The sequence below is a fragment of the Microchirus variegatus genome, assembly GCF_963457635.1.
Source record: "Microchirus variegatus genome assembly, chromosome: 3".
NCBI classification, from domain to species: Eukaryota; Metazoa; Chordata; class Actinopteri; order Pleuronectiformes; family Soleidae; genus Microchirus; species Microchirus variegatus.
In genome coordinates this window covers 14,914,103-14,937,996 of record NC_139804.1, presented here as the reverse complement: position 1 = coordinate 14,937,996, position 23,894 = coordinate 14,914,103, and the positions used below count along the sequence as shown (strand labels likewise).

Below are 23,894 nucleotides of genomic sequence, written 5' to 3'. Positions count from 1 at the left end.
CTCAAGTGCTTGAAAATCCCACCTGGGAGACGCCACGCAGCGAGTTCTAATCTGTTTTGGGGACCAACAGGAAACGCATAAATGGAGATGATTCATTGACATTTAAATGCGTGTGTATGTGAGAGAGAGACAGATGGACAGATAAAGAGAAAGGGGAAGAGAGGAGAAAGGCAGCAGCTGTTTGTATTCCAGCAACATAAAAGTGTGATTCTAAGATGTAGTGAAGGATTAGAACGCAGATATTTCTTTGCATTTATGAAGCAGAGATGGATAGTTTCATATCTTCCAAATATATTCCAGTATGACTCACAAGAAACTGAGAATAAATGGAGGAGACAAAACACCACAAGTACAAATCATATGCAATTTTTCGGGGGGACAAAAACAAGTTGAGTTTAAAATAACAATAACAACCGCATTGTGGATCAGCATTTTATCAAATGGTTATACTCCCAGTGTGGTCGTAGCATAGTGAGCAGGTGGGGCATTTGTTCAAGGAAGCTCCACAAACCCCAGTTTGTTTTTAAATCGCCATTTAACAGAACTAATAAAACCTGGTTAGTCAATAAATCTCACAGCAGGGCAAATTGAGTAAAGTGGACTCCTTTTAGGTGCTAATGTTTACCACATAACATGTTATTCAATATGTCACAGCCCTTCTCAAGAAGACAAAAGGGGTCTTTATTTGAATATGGAAGCCCAGTGTGATGCCTATCTACTGGGCCTGGAAGATTACGCTTAGTTTAGGCTGTGGCGAGCTCAGAATTGTTGTTTTAAAATGCTGTTGTGCTTGAATAATGTGTGAATGACACAGCTTTGTGCATGAAGTATTGAATTTGATGCTAAAGATTAAGCAACTAGCTGAGAGTCAGCTCATTCAGTAACAGACTGATCCAGCCACACTACACCACAGAGCCACTCCAATGTATTTCATTTGATTTTATATCGGATATATGCATTTATCTTAGATCCTTCTAACTCTTAAGTATATATATTATATTGGGAAATAATGAGTTAATGTTTTTCTTTAATAAATAAAGAAAGGAAGAAGAAAAAAACACTAATATACATTTTAGTTAATTGAGTTATTTTTAGATAATACACAAAATAGGAATTTCATTCAGGGAGAAAGCCTAGTGTCTCCCAGCACAGTCATGTCATGTTATTTTAATGTAATCTCTTAAATTATTGAAGGTCTTCTGTGTAGTAATTGGTGTTCCTCTCAAGTAACACCACATTTGTCATAACCGTGTGTTCCAAAGACGATGTTGAAATATGTCCTTGCTCTCTTGTGGGTATGACTGTGTTCATTTTCTCTTTGGCTTTCCTCGGTAGGACAGACAATCTAGAAATTGTTTCTTTTCTTCTTCTTCCATTCTTTCCACCATCTGCTGTTGAGAGAAGCTGTGAAAGCCTCAGTATTAGTCAAGTTCGCTGTTGAAATAGAGCCTGAACTGAGACTTGGGTATAGGAAAGTCAGTGATGTTAATTTTTAAGTATGGATTTTTGCCTGTGAGAGAAAACTGAACAAATCAGTTAATTGTGACTCAATTTGTGAGAAAATATTCAGAGATATCCGAGAAGTGCAGCGATGATATGTTGTTTGCTGTGATAATGGAGGGCACACATTTACTACAGGTAAGCAGCATTTCTATTTCATTTCTATGCAGAGTCGCAGAAATTCTGCAGAATTCTGCACGAGCGGGAGAGGAAGCATGAAACCAAAAATATCCGGTTTGACTTTTCATAATAAAAGCTCCTGTGTTGATGCCACATCGTATTTCACTTTACTACATCACAGAAAGAGCACGCTCCTGTTCATTCAGTTGGTAGAAAAACTGCTCCGTTTGTTGTGTTTACAACATTTACAGTGGAGCTGCGCAGCCATGTGGAAGCGGGCTGCGGAGTTGTCAACCAGAGCACGGCGTGTCCATTCCAACTTTTATCACTTATCAGCATGAGCAATGTCATATGTGGCGTGTGAGTGTGTGAACTTATTGAAATGCATGCACGCAGAATGCAGCTCTAAGCTGCTACTGGAAATACCACTCGACGCTCACGCCCCCAGCACTGCTCACTCACCCCTCGTTCCCTTCCCCACTCACTGATAAGTCCCTGCCCACTTTTTAAAGATTTTCAAAACCAGGCAGTGAGCAGAGTCAACTTCAAAAACCAGGAGTTTCTCTTTCTTGAACAAAATTCACGCAATTTCAATGACCTATATGTCTATTTCATGTGATAACTTTCAAGGGCCTTTAAATGTTATTCAATGACTGCACATACAGTAGATGAGCTGTATGAATGTGTAAGTGAATGGGTGTGAATGAGTGAATGACAAAACCTGTAGTGTAAAACAGCATTGAGTGGTCATTAAAACTAAGAGAAAAAAAGAAGTCGTGGAAAAGATAGAAGGACCAACATAGCAACAGCTCTGTCTCTGAACTGGCTGTGATTGGCCAAAGCCTCTCATGCTGCTACATATTTAGTAGTGAGAATATAAACAGAGTGTAGGTACATACATTTTCATTCTCAGAACACTTGATGTACATTACACTGAAACATTATTATGGAATTATTAATCAGCGATGCCAAACAATCTTTCTGTCCTTGCACCTGAAAATCTTAAATCCATAATTTAATCTTAACTTAATCATAATAATAATAATAATAATAATAATAATACTTTATTAATCCCCACAGGGAAATTAGGTGGGTTACATTTGTTCTTTCCAAATTAAAATAACACACAGGAAAGAAATGAGTGTGGAGCCCCTCCACAATCTGAGACAGATGTTAGGGCTGGACCAGGACGTCAACTCTCTCCATAATAAGAACTCAAGGGGGCACACACGCGTACACACTAGCTATTCTTCTTAGGACACTGTGATGACCTTCATTCATTTGGACACAAAACCTTATCCCTAACCATAACAACAATTAAAATCTTAGCCCTAAACTTAACTAGTTTCTCAGAAATGAGATTCTGCCTCAATAGGATCAGGTTTTGGTCTCCATGAGGACTAGTGGTTAAGACAAGGTCAGTGTTTATGCCAGAAAAGTTCCTAAAGGGGTAGCAAATACAAGTAATATTATATTAGTAAAAATATCACAATTACATTGTTCCCTAAATGATTCTGCTAACATGTAGTGTAACCAAGCGATGATGAACCACAAGATTAAAATCAAGGGTGTAGAGTGAAGTAGATGAGAGACAGTGGGAGAGAGAGTCTCTTTTTTTAATGAATGACATGTTAATTATTCATCATCCTATTTTTAGATACTGGCCTGTAATGTCCACACATGCTCTGGTGCGTGCACATGCGCATGTTGTTGTATTACTTGTGTTATCGGGACCAACATCTGTTTGCACAGTCACATTGTGGGAAAAAAGCAAGTCCCCATTAAGTGAATTATTACATTTTCAGGTGAAGACATTGTATATTGTTAGGATGAGGTTAGTTTCATGTTAGGGTCAGGCCAGTAGTAATAAATGTTAAGGTTAGAGTCAGTCTTATGTTACACAATCAAGTGAAGACCCAAAAGCAGACTCAGACAGGAGGATGCAAAGGCCAATCTATTTACTCAGTGGAAAATCCAAGGTCGCTACACAGTAAAACAGTCCATAAAGCAAAAGCACAAAATTGAGAGAGGCAAAAGCAGGCAAAATATCATACACTATAAGCATCACTTAAGGAAATAATGCTGGAACACTATTAATGGACTGAAAAGACCAACTGGCAGGGATCAAATTAAAACAACAGATAAACACAACAGTGGAACAGTTTACACGTGTCATGATGATAGTTGTGTGTGTTGCTGCTATCCTCTCTCACAGACTTTCCAGACTATGTTTGACCTTGAAAAGGCACCTTTTAACTTAAGTAAAAAAAAAAAACAGACTTTGGGGGCAGAACTAAAACAGACACCATATTATATTTTAAATGTCCTCATCCTAAAGCCTTTCCAGCCTATCTATGCACAGTCCTGGTGATAGAGGCAGAAAGTGAAGGGAAAGCAGAGGTGATCCGTGTGATAAAACCTGGTTAAGCCTCTCTGATGGTAATTACTCCCACGGTAATGCTACACCAGGTGAACCTAGCAGGAGCATGGATACACATGAGGAAAAAAATGAGGGTTGATTGACTGTGTGTGATGTTAGTGGCTAAAAGGTTACAGCAACACTGACAAGAAAGATACAAAAGTTAGATGGAGGGAGAGCAAACAGAGGATGAACAAGGGCGGGGTGAAGGGATATAAAGCAGTGTTAGGAGCAGGTACACAGTGACCCAGATCCTCCTCCTCCCAGTAAAAGAGAGGGGGAGCATTGCCACTATTCCTGTCAGCTGCAGGATGAAGAGTCACAGGACACAAGAAGCAGGTACAGTGGGCCAGCAAACATACAGATATGAGGTGAGAAAAAAACAAAAAAAACAATTAAAAGGTTGCAAATATTTTGTCTTGTTTTTCTACACCAGATTATCTCGCTTTCTTTTTCTGGCTCTCTCTCGTGGATGGGAGCACCTTGGTGATTTCTCCCAAAACACACAGGGACAAATGAGGCCCTGAGCGTCCCGTTAAAAATGAAACCTGCCAGTAGAGAGTTCATGTCCCTCAGGATTTGACCTAGACACAGGAAGGAAAACACACACACGCACGCACGCACGCACGCACACACACACACACACACACACACACACACACACACACACACACACACACACACACACACACACACACACACACACACTGCACACACACACATTTTGGTGTGCAATTACTAAGCCTGTGCAACAGCCACAGGGAACTGGGGTGCACCTTTAAAGGGGGGATAGTAGGAGTAGGGGAGAAGGGGAGTGTGTGTGTCAGTGGCCCAGTTACGGTGGGAGGATAAAATTGCTGCATCTGTGACAGGCCTCCTACACAAAGCTGGTCCCACCTGTTTGTTTCAAATGTTCCACCTGTGCCTGTGTGTGTGTGTGTGTGTGTGTGTGTGTGTGTGTGTGTGTGTGTTCATGTTCACTCACAGTCCCACGTGTGAAAAAAGCCTCTTTTTTTTTCAGCATTATGCATTTTAAATTATTGTATTCATTTTTAACTGCCACCTACTTTGTTGATCTTGTCCGTTTTATTTATTTGTATAACTTTTACCTTTCATCTGTTTTATTTGTATCTTAACGTCTGTGTGTTGATGTGTGTGTTCTTATTTGACATGTAAAGTGACCTTGAGTGTCTGAAAGGCGCTTACAGAAGATTACTTACAGAAGATTGGATGGATTATTATTATTATTATTAATCTTTCGGCTTCTTTTAAACCTGGTGAACCTGCAACACCATTCGCATCAAAATTGGTTGTTTGGTCCTTGTGGGGATTTTTGGGTTAGGGTTACTGAGTGGTTGCCAAGGAAAATCCCGGGATGGGTCAAGGGTTGGTGCCCATGAGCAAGGCACCAAATCCCCATTGCTCCTGCACTTGGTTTGTGTATGTTCACTACTGCTGTGTAAAAGGATCGGTTAATGTCAAATTCACTGTCACTAGTGTGTGTGTGCAAATAAACGTAATTCCAATTAATTCATTCTAAAATCATAAGGGAAAATACTGAGCATTGTCCCATATTGTTAAACATGTCTATTTACATGCTAAAATCTATCCTAACAGCCAGATGATGAAGACTCAGCAGAATCACAGTGCTGCACTAGAAATGATGCAGGATTTTGTACCACCAACAGACCATAGCCAGCCTAAACTGGACCGATTAAAACCAATGGGAATGGGGTATGAGTGAGTAAACAATGAGTCAACACACACAGTGTGCACATTGTGCCATGGACATCACAAAGCTGCAGGATTCATGGATCATTGCTCCTACATTTCTACAGCAGGTTGGAAATATGGCCGAGCATGTGAGAACCTTTGGCTACAATTCAATACACCTCTGTTACACTGTTGTAACACTATTTATTTTTAGATGTTTTATAGTTCTTGGTTCGGTGGCCCTGATGCCAGGGAGAGTCACGGACAAACACCACACACGCACAGGATTGTGCCGCTATTCTTCTTAGGACAGCTGAACCAAAGCCTTATCCTAACCATAACCATACCCAGTTTAAACCCTCACCATGTCTTAACGACAACTCAAATTTTAGCCCTTAACCAAGTTCTGCCTCATTAGGACCACAGGTCCTGAAAAGGTCAGTGTTTATAAAGGCCTATAGAGGTAACAAATACAAGAACACACAATTGTCAAACTTGGCTTCAAAACATAATATTATTTTTAAAAATCACAGTTGAGATTCATGCTGGCTAAAAAAAAATGTATTGTTCCCATTTTTTGCCATTGTTGGCTCATTACTTTTTTGCATGTTACTGACACCAGTAGATGAACACAAGTCGCCTACAAGCTTGCATATGTCCATGTGTCCTCATCTAAAACACTTTGTTTCTCGATAGCTTTTAATAATTCCCTAATGATGAGCCACAAGTAAAGATACGCTATATATATCACTATATCACTATTTAAGGGTTTAAAAATAATACGAGAAATATCTACTGGCTACAGGATTAAGATTAAGAACCCTTAAGGAGGCTAACAACCTGATGTCACTCTCCACATACTTGGACGTTTTCATTTTCGAACTTGTAGCCTTCAGCCCTTAAAGGTTCAATATACAATGATCATATGCCACAAATGGTTGCAACAGAGCACGGATGTCACAACAAAACAAAAGTGACAATAACAGCTAATGCCAGTCAGCTTATTCTAACAGAAAATAATGCAACCAGTCCTTTATTCAACTTGTCAGAGTTCACTGCCACTCTCAATAAATGGAGATCGACTGATATATAACAAAACTTGACAGAGTTACTATATCTGATCCTCATAATGCCCCCCCCCCCTAATGCAGCATAATGTCAGCATTAGCAATGCCCAGTGTAATATGATTGCTGTGTTGACATTGCTGTGCAGACTCACTCTTGGTAAATTTAGTCTGAGTACATGATTTACCAATAGTTAACCATGAAATATGTTGCTTGTTAGTTTCCATAATCACCTACTCACTGTGAGCATGTTTCATAGCATCAATTATCCACCATCACTTTTTTTATATATATTTCAATATTTGATGAAAACAGCCATTGAAGACTGTGTTGTCTGATATGTTATTTCCTGATTTATGTTTTGTCTAATATATACTGTATGTCTATAGAGGTGAACAGAGTTGTTTCCTGCCAGAGGAGCATTGTATCAGATAATCCCCTGATCCCACCTATTCAGCAATACTTTCAGACAAATCAGCAGAGATATTTCTGTAACAGTTCGTGAGCACCCTTGTCTACTGGTAGAAAAGGGTGCTCACGTATTTGTACTGGGCTGTTGTTTTTTCTCCTTAAAAACCTACTTTGACTTACTTAAAAAATGAAGAACTGTACAACTTACACAACCAGAAATAAAGACATATCCACAAAGCAACAAACAGATATGCAAATGATCAACTAAGTGAAGCAAACATATTGCCGTGCAGGAGCACAAAAAAAAACGTCAAAGGCAATTCTATAAAAAACTGCCTCAGAATACAAAAATAGGTGTCAATAGTGTTACTCAAATATATTCATCAACAAAAATACTTAGTGGCATTGCACTCCACAAAACAACAAATGAGGATGGATCTGAACAGACGGCACTTCTGAACCTGTTGACCATAGCTGAACATGTGAAATGTCACTGTCTGTTTATATGCATTAAAAAACAGAAAACCCTGTTGGGGATGAAATAGTTCCTGCCAGCAGGCACCTAAATGTTGTGCCCCTCAATGAAAAAATTAGGTGCAAACAATTCAAAAGGTTAGTCCGGAACCCTGCACCCAAAAAACTGGCTGTAAAAATACATTACAGAACTTTTAAATTACTGAGATTACTTTATGTCTCAGCATGCACGAGTTAACTATTGAAACAGTTGATTCCTGGCAGATTATTGCCAGGATGTCACTCATTTTCGTGGCCATTTCCTCAGTTGTCCATCTGTCACTCATCAATCACTGCTCAGTCTAATCATAGCTGTGACAGGCCATCATGTCCCCGGTGTGTGCTCACATATCTGCTGCACACTGTATTCAAATAGCCACTCTCACTAAGGCACAGGCTAATGGAAGGACAAAACCTTCCAGATAGCATCTGCTTTCAGCACCACGGTCAGCTCCACTGCTGCTGTATTCTTGCTGAGCAGCATTGGCCCGAGGGCAGAACCAGACATGAGCCTCATATCTGAGTGTGTGTGTGTGTGTGTGTGTGTGTGTGTGTGTGTGTGTGTGTGTCTGTCTGTCTGTCTGTCTGTCTGTGTGTGTCTGTGTATGGTAGTACTTGACTGGTGTGTTGCAAATTTCAGCAAACACACTGGATGTGGCCCTCTTGTGGCTGAGGTCAATTTAGTGTCCAATTAACCTTTCTAATGGGTAGCAATGGGGATTGGGTAACTTGCTCGGTGGACCTTACCTCCAGTCATTACCCAACATCGTCAACAAATATTGCATGAAGCACACAATTTCAAGTAATTAATTGGCCAATAGACCAATTGGTCAGTGCCATGATATTCTGGCAAAATTCACATTAACAATATTAAAGATTTTTTTTTAAAGTTTATTAATGATAGCACTGAAACAAGTACATGCCAAATCTCCAATGACTACCTAGATAGTTGTCCATCTATTACAAAAAGGTGGCAGCCACAGCAAGCATTTGTTTGTTGGACTGCATATGTTTTCCTCCAGAGGGTCATTGAATGCAACTCCAAGCTCAGCAGTCTGCATAAATTCATTGTATAGTCTTAAAACTGTTGTTTTTGTTATGAATCATCTGGACAAAATCATACAGACAGCAAAAGTAGTTTTAAATGACCAAATATAGCTGAGGCAGAATACCCTTTCAACTGGTATTGGAGCCAGGGTTCATTGATGATGATAAGTTTTAAATTTCCTATTGGAAATAGGAAACGTTGGGAACCACTGCTCGAGTGCACACCTGCTAAGGAACTTTAATTTTCCAAAAGGCCTCTGGGGTCAATCTCACACACCAGTTTGAAACAATTGTATTTATGAAAATAAATCACAAACCTCCGCTACATACATACATATCAATGAGGGGCGTCGCACCCTGCCTCCTCTCCCCCACCCTCTCCTGTAGTTGCCTCAAACTTGACATCGGCTTTGAGTGTGATGATTGGCTGTTCTGCCTTAAGTCCCGCCTGTCTTGGTGTGTTAGATTTATCGTCCAGCTCGTGCTGAGGAGGTGGGAACTAGCTAGGTTCATAGTTCACACCGTCACTGGAAAATACCTGACAAGCTGGACAAGGTAAAGAGAAAACAGATTGCTGAACAGTTTGTCTCCTGTAAAGAGGCAATCTTTTTTATTGTTTGGACACAGAAACCTCCCGGCAGGGTGCACTTTGTGTTTTCTTTTGCACGCGGGCAAACACTCACCTCCACTGCTACAACTCCATTCTAAGGGAACATTCTTATTTATTTATTTAAGGAAGCCCAGGAATGTTTGTGGTGTATTACTACCTCTGCCAGCTTCTGCTCAGGCTGCAAGTGGCTAAAGCATATGGGAGAACTGTTACTTTCATGGGGAAATGGATGGATTAATTGAAATTGAGCGCAGACAGGAGAACAGCCACACAAGTGACGAACACTTAACACATTCACCACAGAGAAATCCCACAGGGACTGTTTGTGCCGAGCTCTGAGAGGGTGCAGACTAATGAAGAACACATCAATTACTGCTTGATGAATATGTGTGTGCGCCTGCAGCTGAGAACCTGCAGATAATCACCAACCTTGCAAACCATTAGCAAATACACTTTTTTTAATGGGGTTGTGTGCACAGACTGAAAATGCAGAGCATGTGATGCTGCTTGCAGTAGCTGGAGGAGGCAACTTACGCTCATGTGCAGCAGGTCTGACCTGAATATGGAGCCGTGCTCAGCTGTGACACCACAGCAGACTTTTTACACTGGCTCTTCAACATCCTGTGCCGTCAGTGAACAAAAGTGTATTCGAGAAGCGGGAAACAAGGACATGATAGTCAGTGCTTTCAGTGAAAACACATATAACAGATATATTAAGACAACACATGCAAATAAATAAAATCAATAAAAAATAACAAATTAAAAGGCCGATTGTGCAGGGTTTCGGAGACCATCATGCTTTACATTTCAAGAAAAGGCTCACATTAAGAACGAACAGCAAATGTTGCACATTCACCTCCCTCCTCTAGCATTCATCTCCAGAATCCCACTACACAATTAACCTCAAAATGTGAACAAGGAGGCTTTTATATTCATTCAGTCAGTCCGTCTCTCCTGACATGGCTCTATGTCACCTTCTCTGTGCACACAAACACACACACATGCTCAGGTTCTTGTTATTCTGAGGCAGAGCCTTATCCCCAATTTCAACTAATCCGTTATTCAAAGTTCCTTTTAAACCTTTGGTCTCCAAATTGCCAAATTTTGACAAAGCATTTGTATTTAAACTGGAGCAGCTTTTCTCACCTTTACAGAATTTGTGGTCCAGGAGATGCAGACCATGTACTGTACATGCACTGTAGATCAGCACCAGAGCATCTGAATCACTTCACTGTGCATTTCTTTTTCGTAACAGCCACACTGTGCAATTTCAATGTCTACCTTTTCAATGTTCTGTTTTAGAACACCCCAATTTTTCCAGTTTTTTATTGAACATTAAGCAGATTAATGCCTCATTGTACTCTGATGTGCTGCAGAATGCTGTGGTAGCCGTTTTGGTTCAGGGTGCCTCTCACTCTGTACAAGTCACCAATCCTGGATCCAGATAAAACAGCCCCAGACCATCACGCTTCCTCCTCCAGGTTTGACAGTTGATGTCACACACTGAGGAACCATCCTTTCTCCTACTTGACAGCGTACAAAACTCCTGTGTGATGAACCAAAGATTTCAAACTTTGATTCATTAGTCCATAACACCTTCTTCCAGACTTCAGTCGTTCATTGGCGGCGTTTCATGGCCCAGCCTCTTCTTCTTATTCTGACGTCTTAGCAATGGCTTTTTTGCTGCAACTTGACCGTTCAACCCTGCAACTTGAAGTATTCTCTTCACAGTTGAAACTGAGACTTGCTTACTACAACCACTATTAATCTCCCAGTTTCTGAGTGCCTTTTGATGGTGAAGGAAACTGTACTCACTGACAACTTGACTTTCTTCTTTTTGTTTTGGGTAACCTTACCTTTAGCAGCTCACTACTTACCGTTGTACCGTTTCAAGCTATTAAATGGATTTGAATGGCTTGAATTTCAACAAAAAACTGGAACAATTGGGGTGTTCAAAAACTTTGGACCGGTAGTATATATATATATACATATACACAGTGGCCGTGACCCTTGACCTCCATACACAGGTGAATCCAATCATGACAACATGGCAATGACCTGAAAACAATGATTGTTCAACATCATGGTTTAGGGGAAGGATACAGAAAGCTATCTCAGAGATTTAAGCTCTCACTTTCAACTGTGAGGAACATGGTATATATATATATATATATATATATATATATATATATATACACATTACATTGACACATCAGAGAAACAACAATTAGATACTTTTACCCAAATTATTCAGCTTTGCCAGCGGGCCATGTGAAGCAAACTAGATTAAACTCTTCCCATATTTCACTGCCGTCTACCCATGCAAACCTGAACAGGATTGATAGAATTAAAAATGTGAAACAAAATAAAAGGGCAGAGAGCTGTCGGTGAGCATCACTGCAGTGCGCTGTGCTTGTCAAGCGTAAAGATTAATGACTCACAGAAACAAAGATCTCCAACTTTCCTCCCCGGCTCCCTCTGTCTCCTCTCTCTCCTCCTCCAATCTCTCTACCTCATCCCTCTGTTCATTTCCTCAGAGGTCAACCAGACCCAGCTGGTGGAGAGGGACGAGTCGCCCACTGTCTCTCTGCCTGTCTGTCTGTCTGCCTGAGTGTGTAACCTTTAGCATTTCACTGGTGTGTGTGCGTGCATGTGTGTGCGCGCGTGTGTGTGTGTGTGTCTGTGTGTGTCACTGTGTCATTAGCTCTCACTGAAAAATAGAAAGTTGACTAGTGAGACTGGTTTTAGAAAATAAATGAATGGAAAACAGGAGCAAATGGATGAGAAGAGCAATGAAGAGGTGGCAGGTGGAGTCACTTCAAGGGTTTTAGAGAGAGCTGTGTGTGTTGCAGGTATTACTCATGTTGTGGGGACCTAAATCTGTTTACACAGTCACATAATGTTGTATGGTTAGGATTAGGCCAGTACTTGTTTGTGGTTAGAGTAAGTCTCCAGGAAATTAATGTAAATCAATGTAATGTCCTCTGAAGTCAATACATTTGTGGCATAAACACCGATCTTCTCAGGATCAGTTGTCCTCATGGAGACCAAATCCTGGTCCTAATGAAGCAGAGCCTAAGTTTAGGGCAACAAACTTAATTGGGGTAAGGTAAAGGTTAGGTTTAGGGATAACACTCTGTTAGACCAGGGGTCTGCAACCTGCAGCTCTCGGTGCTTCAGCCCTTCTGCAGTGGCTCAATGTAGCTTTAATAAAAACACATGTTATTTAGAGGTCAAGGCCATAAATACAGGTATTTTAATATGTATCACATCCTATGTCTATGTCAAATGCAACATTGAAAGCATCCCCAAACCTGACAAATTTGTATTTGGCCCACATTTATTTCAAAGTGGGTCACTACTTTGTCAGTTTGATATTTTCCTTTATTTACAGGTTAACAGCAATGACAAGTCACATTTTCTTTTTGTAGTTCTTAAATTTCATAAATGCAACAAAATATAGATGTTTTATATATGTACATACGCAATTTTACAGGATGTTATCTTAATTTGTTGCATCATATTCATTTAATATGTGTGGCTTGTTTAATACTAAATTTGGTTGCAGATCCCTGGTCAATGCACTGTCCTTAGAAGAATAGCTGTGCAAACAGTATAGGCCACGAACGGCAATCAGCAGGGGAGCATGATGAGGGTAAAGAAAATTACTTCAAGCATCTTACGTGTATTATTATCCTGAAGAGGTGGAAACAGAGAAGACAGAACAGACAGTTGCCCAGAGCCTAATAAGCTGGAAGGAACAGCAGTGCATGCCAATGTTATCTAATGTTAATTATGTTTGTGCAACAGCCAATAGGATCGCCCGCTCTCTCTTTGAACTGCCCTGTGACTGGTCAAAGCCCCTGGTTTTGAGTGTGAGGCTGTAAGCATGAGTACAGACATGCATAAGTGATGTTTTCTCTCAGAATACTTGATTTACATTATGCTGAAAGGTTTTTGTGGAATTAGTGATCATGAACACTCATAGCACTAGCACCACAGTGTTATGAGTATATATTTTAATGAGCTGATGGAGGAAGGCTAATGAATGCTAATGGCAGCAATGGATAAGAAGTAAAAAAAAAAAAAAGACTCACATGAATTGAAACACGTTTACTCAAAAGGGCTGGGCAATATATTGATATGATATCTATATCGTGATATTAAACAAGATTAGATTTTGGATATTGTGTATCGTGTAAGTATTATGTGATGACTTGCCTTGGTTTTAAAGGCTGTTGTGTTGATAATCATCATACTTTTTTTTATAATTTACATAATAACATTAAAACATATATATATATAAAACCATGTATAGGCAATTTCATTGCCTATTATATATTATAATAAAATTAATACATAATATAAATGTAATTGTTTCTAACACATGTCAATATCCTTCATTTAACAATAAACCACAAAATGAATAATGTAGATAGTATCTGAAATGAAAGGTAATATGTTTATTTTAAAGATCATAAACAGCACTATTGTAATATATTCTATACTTTGAGTTTATTTACAGTGTATTGTCACTCTCCTTTGAGAAGCACAAACATCGCAACATCTCAAGTTTGTGTTTTATCAAAAGTTATGGCTGTTTAATTTGTACACCAGGTCTGTTGATTATGTGGGAAATTAAACATAAAGGTTGCCCTTTAATCAGGTATTTGCAAATCTAGCCACAAGGACCAAGTGATTATTATTGCAAAGATTCTAAAAGCAGCTTCTAAATGTGTTGGACTTAGTTCCTTTCCCCCTCTCACTGGAAAGGAAATAAGTCCAACACATTTAGAAGTCTCTCACTGAGCCGTCTTTCAACTTGAAGGTTGTGGGTTCGATTCCTGGCTCCGCTAGTCTACAAGCCGATGTGTCCTTGGGCAAGACACTTAACCCCACGATGCTCCTGATGGCTGTGCCGCCAGCGTATGAAAGATGAGTGATAGAAAAAAACGTATGAAACTGTGAGTGAATGGGTGAATGGGAACTGTAGTGTAAAGCAGCTTTGAGTGGTCATCAAGACTGAAAAAGCGCTATATAAATACAAAACCATTTACCATTTACCACCAAATGCATTTCAGGAAGTTACACCACTAGAGTTTCTAACTTAATTCAACAAAACACACTGACCATGCCTTTGATCAAATAATCTTCACACTTATTGAGGGAAATAGAATGATATTTTCTGCCAAGTACAGTCAGCCATGAGCACTCCAAAGACACAAAAAAAGAAGAGAAGAAGCACGAGGCGATAACACCCACACTCTCAGTGCCTGCATCCACTTCAGTCAGTGGCTGAACTACATGCCTGCACGCACTGACTCTTCTCCAAACAAACAAATACACACAGAGACACACACGCACTCCTTTACTCATTCCACATCTAAAAAAGACTGCCGTGTTGGAAGAGACAAACATTCAGGAGGTAAAAACAAAAGAAGTCAGATACAGTATATAGTGAAGTGAAAGATGGAGGAGGAAGTGAGTGTGTCAGCTGTGTGTGGAGCAACTTGGGAAGTACCAATAAACTAAGATCTGACAATAGCTTCCAGGGGCGATTTGTGAATCAACAAACGCCCACTAAACGCCGCTTTACACTCATCTGCTATTTAACACTGAGTTAAAAGTAAAGTCTTGGTTGCTCATTAACAATATAAAAAATGCTTATTTCAATTGGTGTAATACATGTGTAGGGATTCTGCAGATCTCAGTATTCACTGAAATAATAATTTCCCACCCTTTTTTCAAGAGATGCTCTTCCTGCCTACTTTGTCCATAATTGGAGTTACCACATGGAAAAGATAGAAGATTGCCTGGGGCTGCCAAGGGCCTGGAGCAGTGGTTCCTAAACGTTTTGTACCAAGTGGCACCTGAGAAAATATTAAGCATAATACAGTGGTGTAAATAGGCCGAGCAAAGTAAAGAGTTTTCACAGGAGGCAGATTTATTCCCAATAAGATAATTTGCTCTCTCATCATCCTCCTCTTCCTCATATATACTTCAGACACTGGTATCGCCAAATTAGATGGAACGAGAGATAGGGTGACTTATTATTATTGTTGAATTTATTTTTTGTGATTTGTTTCAATATCATTGATATTACCAGATCACAAGGACTGTATGCTGGTAAACTGGTGGGATGTTTAGGTCATGCACATGATTTATTAATGTTTTTCCTCCATTCACAATTATTGCGCTAATAGAAATGAACCAATACTTACGGAAAGTGGTTTTTATCACCATGTATCTCTGACAAAGTAATAATGTAATTGTGATCAAATGTTCTGTGTCTGTTAAACAGGCTGAGTTGGACTCCCATTTTTTGTGTGTGTTTGTTTTGCTTCTTGTGTGTTTTTACAATGCTCTCTGTAATTTAATTTTTTTTTTTTTATACTTTCTGTTTTGCTGATAGTCTTTTGATATTTGACATAATTTTTTACAACACTTTGGTCAACCTGGGTTGTTTTTAAATGTGCTCTGTAAATAAATTTGAGTTGAGTTGAGTTATCTCATGTGTTTTCATTTCCAAGATAGAAGATTTGACAGAACCAGTCTGCTTGGTAAGGTTGGTAAATTAACTTTATCACATACGCACAAACTAAATGACAAAAGCAACCAGTGAGAAAAAGGTATGCTGAGGGCCTCCATGTCTGTTTTGCCTCAGGTCCTGAAAATACCTAAATCCACCCCTGGATTTCTTTGTGCGATGGCTGTAGAAACTGCACTGGCATCAGTGGCCTGGTGACTAAGCTCCGCTCACTCGTTAAAGAGCACAGAGCTGCAGAGATCAGCCAAGCTTTGAAAAACAGTGGACGGAGGCAAGTGTTTGTGATGTTCGGCCATGTCGCCTGGCTCCACTGACCACAGCAGGATTTGTGTCGCATGCAGTGTCACTGTAGGATTTATAGAGTAGTGCTGCCATAATGCACTTCCTCTCTCCAAAAGAGGGGGACATAAATCTGCCTGTATTTTGTCCCCCTCTTCATTTTATTTACTAATGGCCTCTCCAAATGACTACACCTTTTAGTTTCTTTATCCCTCGTCCTGAAAAGCAGCTCCTTCACATAGCCACACACAGAGAGGCCTTTTATAGAAAACCATAAATTACAGCAGCTAGAGTAAAATAATCCAGCAGCTTCACGTGCATGCATCAGGCTGAAGCCTTAAGATTGTTACCAAGAGGCAACTTTCAAAGACCTGTTTACTGACAAATGTACAGTGCGTTTATGTGGTCTATAATAAAGAAGCAAAAAGGTTCCACCAACAACGAGACACACAGTGGGTAGCAGAATTAAAATACACTGTGCTGGTAATGAGCTATCTAAATTCAGACTTCATATTGCTTGGAATTACACAAAACGCGGGGCTCCGGGGCAGCATTGGGGAGAAAAACCCTATATAGCTCTTTCTGCTTGGCTGCCAGAAGATTCTCCCTGTCGAGCAGCTTCACAGTCAGTCCCGGGGAAATCGTTTGAGCCACAGCGAGTATCTGCGAATGCAATAATTCCTTTGTAAACAACATCACCTCCTTGCACATTTTTGCATCCTTGGTGGCTGTCACCATGTTGGCTGCACTCTCATTCTCCCCACTTGTGCACAGGCAGACCCACACACACACACACACAGATGTTAGCACTTGCATTAGTGACAAGTGGCAACTCTCAAACACATACATTGCATGCTCATGTTTGGACACACACTGCATATTCAATGCATATTACCTGACATGCTATTTCTTCAAAGGTATTTATTATCACTACACGCGCACACACACACACAAACATACATAACCATTACTTATTATTACTCTTACTAGTTGTCACATAAGCTTGATCGCTCATTCCTTGGTTAGTCTGTGATCCTAACAGGTGAGTTCATAGCATTTTCTCTTATTTATGTTGTGTTTCCATCATGCTACGGTTCAGTTTGGTACAGTACAGTAATGTTTGGAATGGTAAAGCCCTGAGTCAGGGCTTGCATTTCGACTGAAAACTGCACCTTTACTTAGTAGGCAGGGTGACAGACACCTGCACAATGTGTGGTTGTTTGTCTCAATGTGATGTGAAGCTTTATATGAGAATAGACTGTGGATTAAAGAAACACTGGTCACAAGGAAGTTGCTTTTTTCTGTCACCCAATCAGCTGACTGTCGTGGGTGGACCTAGACGGGGTCTACCCACGACATCACCGTAGCATTCTACTCTGGTACTCCAAGGAAAGGGTGCCATCTTCTGGGGCGCTTTCAGCCTGACTGGGAGTGGGAAGGCCCGCGGTCTCACTAGCGCTGGTAGCGGCTGCTGTGCTCGTAGCTGCAGCATTATCTTCAATTACTACAGTATCTGTGGGTGTCTCTTTAAATTTTTTGGATGTGAACACAAAGTTTGAAAGCAAATTAGTTTGCCTTCTCTTCGACATTCTGTAGCCTGATCTTTTCAATGCTGAACTCTGCTCGCTAATGCTGGACTGCCCGAAGTCTCGCTGATGTCTTTCTCTTCCACGTGGCTAAACTGCATAATCAGCAAAAGCCTTCCCTGTGTGTTTAAAGGACCGGCGCTGCTTTTGCCACACAAAAATGGAACACATTTGTGATTTTTTTTTTATTATTATTAATATGAGACATAGGCACAGAAAACTTTAAAAAAAAAAAAGTTTTAATTACAATTTCTAATTGTTTTTTTTTTTTTTGACCCCCCTCAAATTTTGGTGCGCGTCACCGGCTCGTTCTCTCGAGTGGCTGTGCGCGTCAATAATGGACATTACATCCATGTTTTTGAGCCTAAAATGAAGTAGTACAGTGTAGAATAGTTTACACCCCCGCATTGCTGCTGTTGCTGCTGCTGTAAAAAAAAAAAAAAAAAACGACAAAAAATTCGACACGTGGACCTCGACAATCGACTCTAAAAATGTGTGAAATTCCCATCCCTAATCAAGTCACTGACAGACTTGGCAGGGTTCACCCAGACCACATCAAAGGTGTAGAAGCAGTAAAACTTTTACGGTTTTACCTTGTCGCCTCCATTTCCAGGACAAGACAACATAAGATCAGAAGTGGGCGGCTCAATAGGGTATTTCAAAGTGGACCTAAGAACAAACTGTGTTTACAGTGCCTAAAGAGAGTTGCCACGTGTCCACGTGTTCCTAGAATGACATAAAATGAAAATAAGCAGCACTGCTGAAAAGTTATCTTGACAAGAATTTGAAAAAAATGCGACATATCAGCTGAAACACATACGAGGGATAGGAAGTGTTTTAGGCATGATGGGTTTCTGCTTCCTGTCAACAGTGACAGTAACTGATGGTCAGTGTATAGCAACAGAGAGCAGATAGACAGATCTGGGAAACACTTTTATTTTCTCCTGAATTTAACAGCACTGTACAGTGGCCCGAGGGAATCAATTAGAACCGCAGTGTTCTTGGTTTTTCCATTGACTTGGCAGTAATTTGTTTACTTCACAGCCGAGCTCTGGACTCGAAAAAATTAATGAATCATGCCTTACAATGCAACATCCCTGTTATTTATTGCTGTATTATGTGAACATATTAGTATATGAAAAAGTTAATATGCAATATCCCCAGATAGAAAAACAAATTGAATTTGCAGATTGACAAGTACAGCGCACGAGAGCCAGTTTTTGTTACCTGTTTTTGCAAGTAAATCCTAAAAAAAAAATAGAAATAACATTGACCTCTGGCCCAAGTCTCGGCCTGCAGCAGGTCCACCGCCATATGTTTTCTTTGCACACCAAGCAGACGGCCAGCCGAGAAGTGGGTAAGCTTCTTCCTGCGTCAGGACGAGGAGTTGATGAGACTTGTAGCGTCTCTTGGCTGCCAGACTAAAACTGACAGGTGTCACCTTGTTATTCTGCCATGTAAGAGACAGCCTCTGTCTACAGGGAGTTGATTAACGCAAACCTGTTGCCCTGTTTTGCCCACTAACACCCAGCACATGCAGGCTCTTTGGAGAATTAAGCAGTTTGAGTGCAACAGGAATAGAAGTAAAAGACTGAAAATGACTCAAAGCAATCTATCTCACACAATTACCACATATAAATATATATACATATATATATATATATGCACACTCCTGGGGCTCCACAGCCGTCTCCTCCTCTGGACTGTTTGCTCTCAAATAAATAACACAATTTAAAAAGCATATAAGGCATGTACAAGTATTTTTTGCATTTAGCCCCTTTGGAGGACGGTTTACATGTCATTTTATTATTATATTATTATTTATTTAAATTTCAATTTCATGTTAATAGTAGTGATAAACATTCCTAATTTCGATGAAAATGTGTGGTGATGTGCAGGGAGTGTTGGAATTCAAAATTTTAACAGACCTGTTAATTGTAACTGAAACAGTTATTATTAGCCTCATTAGCTTGTAATAGCTGGCACTTAGGGTTAGGCTTACTTTTTAATCCACTAGATCCAGAAGACTTTCTATCTGTATAAACAATTTCCTCCTTATAGCTAAAACATCTTACATAAGGATGACAAAATCCATATTGATCTGTTAAGATGTCATAGATATATAGAAACTTAATCTGATAGTAGTATGTGATTTGACAGTGATATGTTATTTTAAATTTTTTTGACCCATTATAAGACATATAAGATATGGAGATTTATTGAAAATGTGAACGGTATGTAGATTCTTACTGAAATGTAATAAGTACATACTTGGGTAATCACCTACCATCATATAAAATGTGGTTTGATCCTTCAAAAAATGTAGACAGGAAGTTGCTACCAGAAGAACAAACTTACAGATCAACCCATGCTGTTGAAAACCTACCCTCCTTGGCAAAGCTAATAATATTAGTACTATGGTATATGTACATATACAGTAGAAATAGTCATACTAAGTATGGGGAAAAGGATTGGGATGAACTGATTAAGTGACCATCATCTTCACTTCCACTACAAGCTCATCACAGGACACATACATACTACCACCGTGATATTGGCCCCATTTCTCCATTGCAAACTTGCTGAAAGACAAGTTTCCCTTTTTAAAACAAGGGGGAAAAGGCATTTTGAAGATCCTCTGCTCCACTCTCCTCTCTTACAAACTCTGCTTTAACAGTGAAGAACCACAGTCCACTGACATCTCACCATGTTACTACATTTCTCCATCGTCCAGCCTCACACACAACAGAAGCATATTTCCAGGCTATGATAAGGTCACAGTAAGCACCTCCTTGGAAACACAAGTCCCAGTAGAAATGATGTGACACAGAACAAATACGCTCCGGAGGGGTTGTGTAGTAATTAAGAGCCAAGTCCCAGTGGAATGAAAGATCATCAAACACAGACTCAGTCCATCAGACCGTCACAGCTGAACTGTTCATCCTTTTCCAATTTAAAACAATGGAATGAGCAAATTGTTCTGTTTTTGATGGTTCTATTGCAATGTTTAAAAAAAAAATGAATACAGACATGTAATTGTATCTATTAATACAAGTTTCCGTGACCTCATTATAAATTATTTAAGGTGTCAATTTGCGTTAATGCTCTCCCACACAGTGAATATTGAGATGAAGTTAGTTAGACTTTAAAAAAAAAAATAATAAAAAAAAAATAATAATAATAATAATAATAATAATAAATAAAAAAATAACATTGCAATATTGCGATATCTGTCCAAAAATTATTATTTTATTCTATTTGCGTCTTATGTTCAGCCCTTAATTCAGGCATGGATATTCGTGCACTCACACGCAGCAGCTCCAGTCACGCACACTCTCTTCCAACAAAACCCGGGAGAGAGAGATGTTCAGCACACAAAGCAAGTTGCCCTTCACCTCCACACCTACCTTTGCTGCGAGCGGCGCTCAAGCCCAGAACGACTACAGCCAACACTATTCTCTGCATCTTCTCCCCGGAGGTTCAGTGGAGACACAACGGCGACTTCTTCCTCTCCTCTCCTCTTCTCTTTCTCTGCTCTCTCTCTCTCTTTATCTCTCCTTGCTGCTGTCCGCTCTCTCCTTGTCAGAGTGTGCAATCAGTTGGCTGATAATGTTGTTACAAGACGGGCAACGTGGAGCAAGAAAAAGACACCGCAACACGAACGCAGACGCACCGCTTCCACTGCCGCTATCGCGCGCGTCGCATCGCAGCTTGTGAGGATGCTGGAGGAGGAGGCAAAAAACTAAACTGGCTTCAGCTGAGACGGGACCAGTCCACGCCACGTCACAGGGAGGAGAGAGGGAAGGAGTCAGTCGCCCTTTTTCTCCCCTCTCTCTCTCTTTCTCTCTCTCTCTCTCTCTCCTCCCCTCCTCCCACCTTATCTCTGGAGCGTCCCAGACCACTCCAACTATACTCACCGTGATCTTGCTTGGCAAGCGGAGGGAGAATCAATAGCTCCTAGTTTGGAAAGCATTGACCTCCTTGTTTTATAGTAACTGACTCCATTAACAAGCCTGCAAATAAAGAGCAATGTGGGTTGTTATGGAAAGGCCATAAAGACAGTGTTAACGCTGCATATCTAAAGTTTTTTTTTTTTTTTTTTTTTTTTATTTAAAGATATCAATGTTCACAAAAATGGCCTAGTACTAATTTGTATTTATTATTCAAAGGGAAATGTTTTTCCTTAAATTTGCAATGTTCAAACACATAATAAAACCTAATAGGTTAATATAGACATGGTTGAGATATGTAAATACATTGAACGATATCTCAAAGTCTTTCATATGTTAAAATGCTTTGTTAAAAGAACATTGTAGGTTTTTCCAAGTGTGGTTCTATGACGTATAGTTACTGTATGTAGTCATGGAAAGAGAAAAATGTTTCACTGGAAAAAAATTTAATTTAATTCGCTCAGGGCTGTAAGATATGAAGGTTGGAGTTGCTTGCATGCGAGTGTATCCATGTGTGTTTCTTTTAACAGGGCAGCAGCATTAATGATAACTTTTAAATTTTCCTCAGGGGCCTATCTTAAAGGAGCTTTTCTTTTGGACCATCTCTGCATGTTAAAATGTTTTGTGATATAGAATAGAATATATTCCCGGTCTTATCTACAGGGGAGAAAATAGAATAACAATACAAACAGGTGACAAAGGTGACAATACACATATACTCATGACATATATGGCCAGCCATGGCAAAACCGGGAACAAGTAGGCAGAGCGACATTTTGAGTTATTAGATAGATAATATTTGAAGAAGATGTGGTCATTTGAATGTAGGCACTCCTCAAACTGTTTTAAATTCTTTTACAGTGTTTGACCAGAGAGGGCAGTAGAAACAGCAATTTATTTGTATAATTTCAATACATTTCAATAGATGTAATGAAGCTAAATGAAGCAAATTTATTATCAAATTAAAATTCAGCCATTTCAGCAAACACATATTATGGTCACACACAAAAACCTCTTTGCCCCAAATAACATCTTAATCTAGCAATGGAGTAAGGAAGTCACCTGGAAGGTCTTGGTGATTAGACTTTGTATATCAGTGACTGGGCTGCATCAGGAAAAAATCCAAAATTACAACCTGCTCTCTGGGTTTTCCATACATATTATGCCCTGCAGACTATACCATATACCCACTATTACGGGAATAGAGAACAGCAAGTGGTATTATACTAATGTGACATCACACTGTGTGTCCATCTGTCTGAAGGGAATAGAAAAAAAAATATATATGTAAATATTTCATTTAAAAAATATTAATTGTAGGTTACTAAGTGGAGATGAAAATAAGAAGAGGATGAGGATAGTAGTTTAATGTTAATGAGGTGATAGATACATAATGTGCTGTGTGAGAGTGCCCTGTAAAGCTTTCACAAGGTTAGCATTAGCATAGGTGTTTGTTGCCTGCGGATATTTCAGCTTTCTTTTTGGTGCTCAGGCCCAAGGACGCTTTAAGGTTGCCCAAACTCTTGACAGCCTAAAAATGTCCCACGGTGCATTGTGTCATCACAAAAGGCTGCAAAAACAAATGCAATGACCCACCAAACACTGAAATTAGATCAACTTTGCAGAGAAAGTCTGATCATAAATTCATTGAGCTGTAATGAAGGAGATCTAACAGTTTTGTTTTCTATTGATTTTTAGCTCTTTGAGTAAAATCTCAAGGCTGCCTCGGGCTCAATCCACAGCCATTTATGATCCACTGCTGCAGGGAGCTGCCAGGCTAATGAGTCACCCTCAGAGCACCTGGTTGACATTTACCCACAGCAGAACGTATAGAAGTGTTTGTCACTAAGCAGACTTACAGTCAGCAATAAAATAATGCATGTTACACTTCAGGGTCTTTGAAGGGATTTATGAGTTATAGATAACTGAGCTGCATCACTGAAGCCAGAATACATAGGTTTTGGGGATAATATGATAGTCATGATGTCAGAATCATAAAACTGAATTAAAAAATAAAGGTGGACAATTTGCATCCATTTTAAACAGTCTGTTGCATTCAAACCATTGTCAAGTAAATTCACACAATGCTGATTAAGCCCATCAGCTGTGTGTTTCTTTGTACAGCAGTTGTTAG

The 23,894-nt window shown here is 39.7% G+C and overlaps 1 protein-coding gene across 1 annotated transcript in view; it reads right to left on the bottom strand.

Moving 5' to 3' along the window:
* LOC310925381 (calsyntenin-2-like) overlaps positions 1-21,275 on the bottom strand; it is a gene marked incomplete at both ends in the record, with an annotated part of 357,564 nt that extends 336,289 nt beyond the window's left edge. The window contains one exon of the mRNA XM_083887328.1: positions 21,218-21,275. Within this exon, the coding sequence (XP_083743454.1) occupies positions 21,218-21,275 (58 nt within the window). The remainder of the gene's footprint in view (positions 1-21,217) is intronic.
* Positions 21,276-23,894: the final 2,619 nt, after the last annotated feature.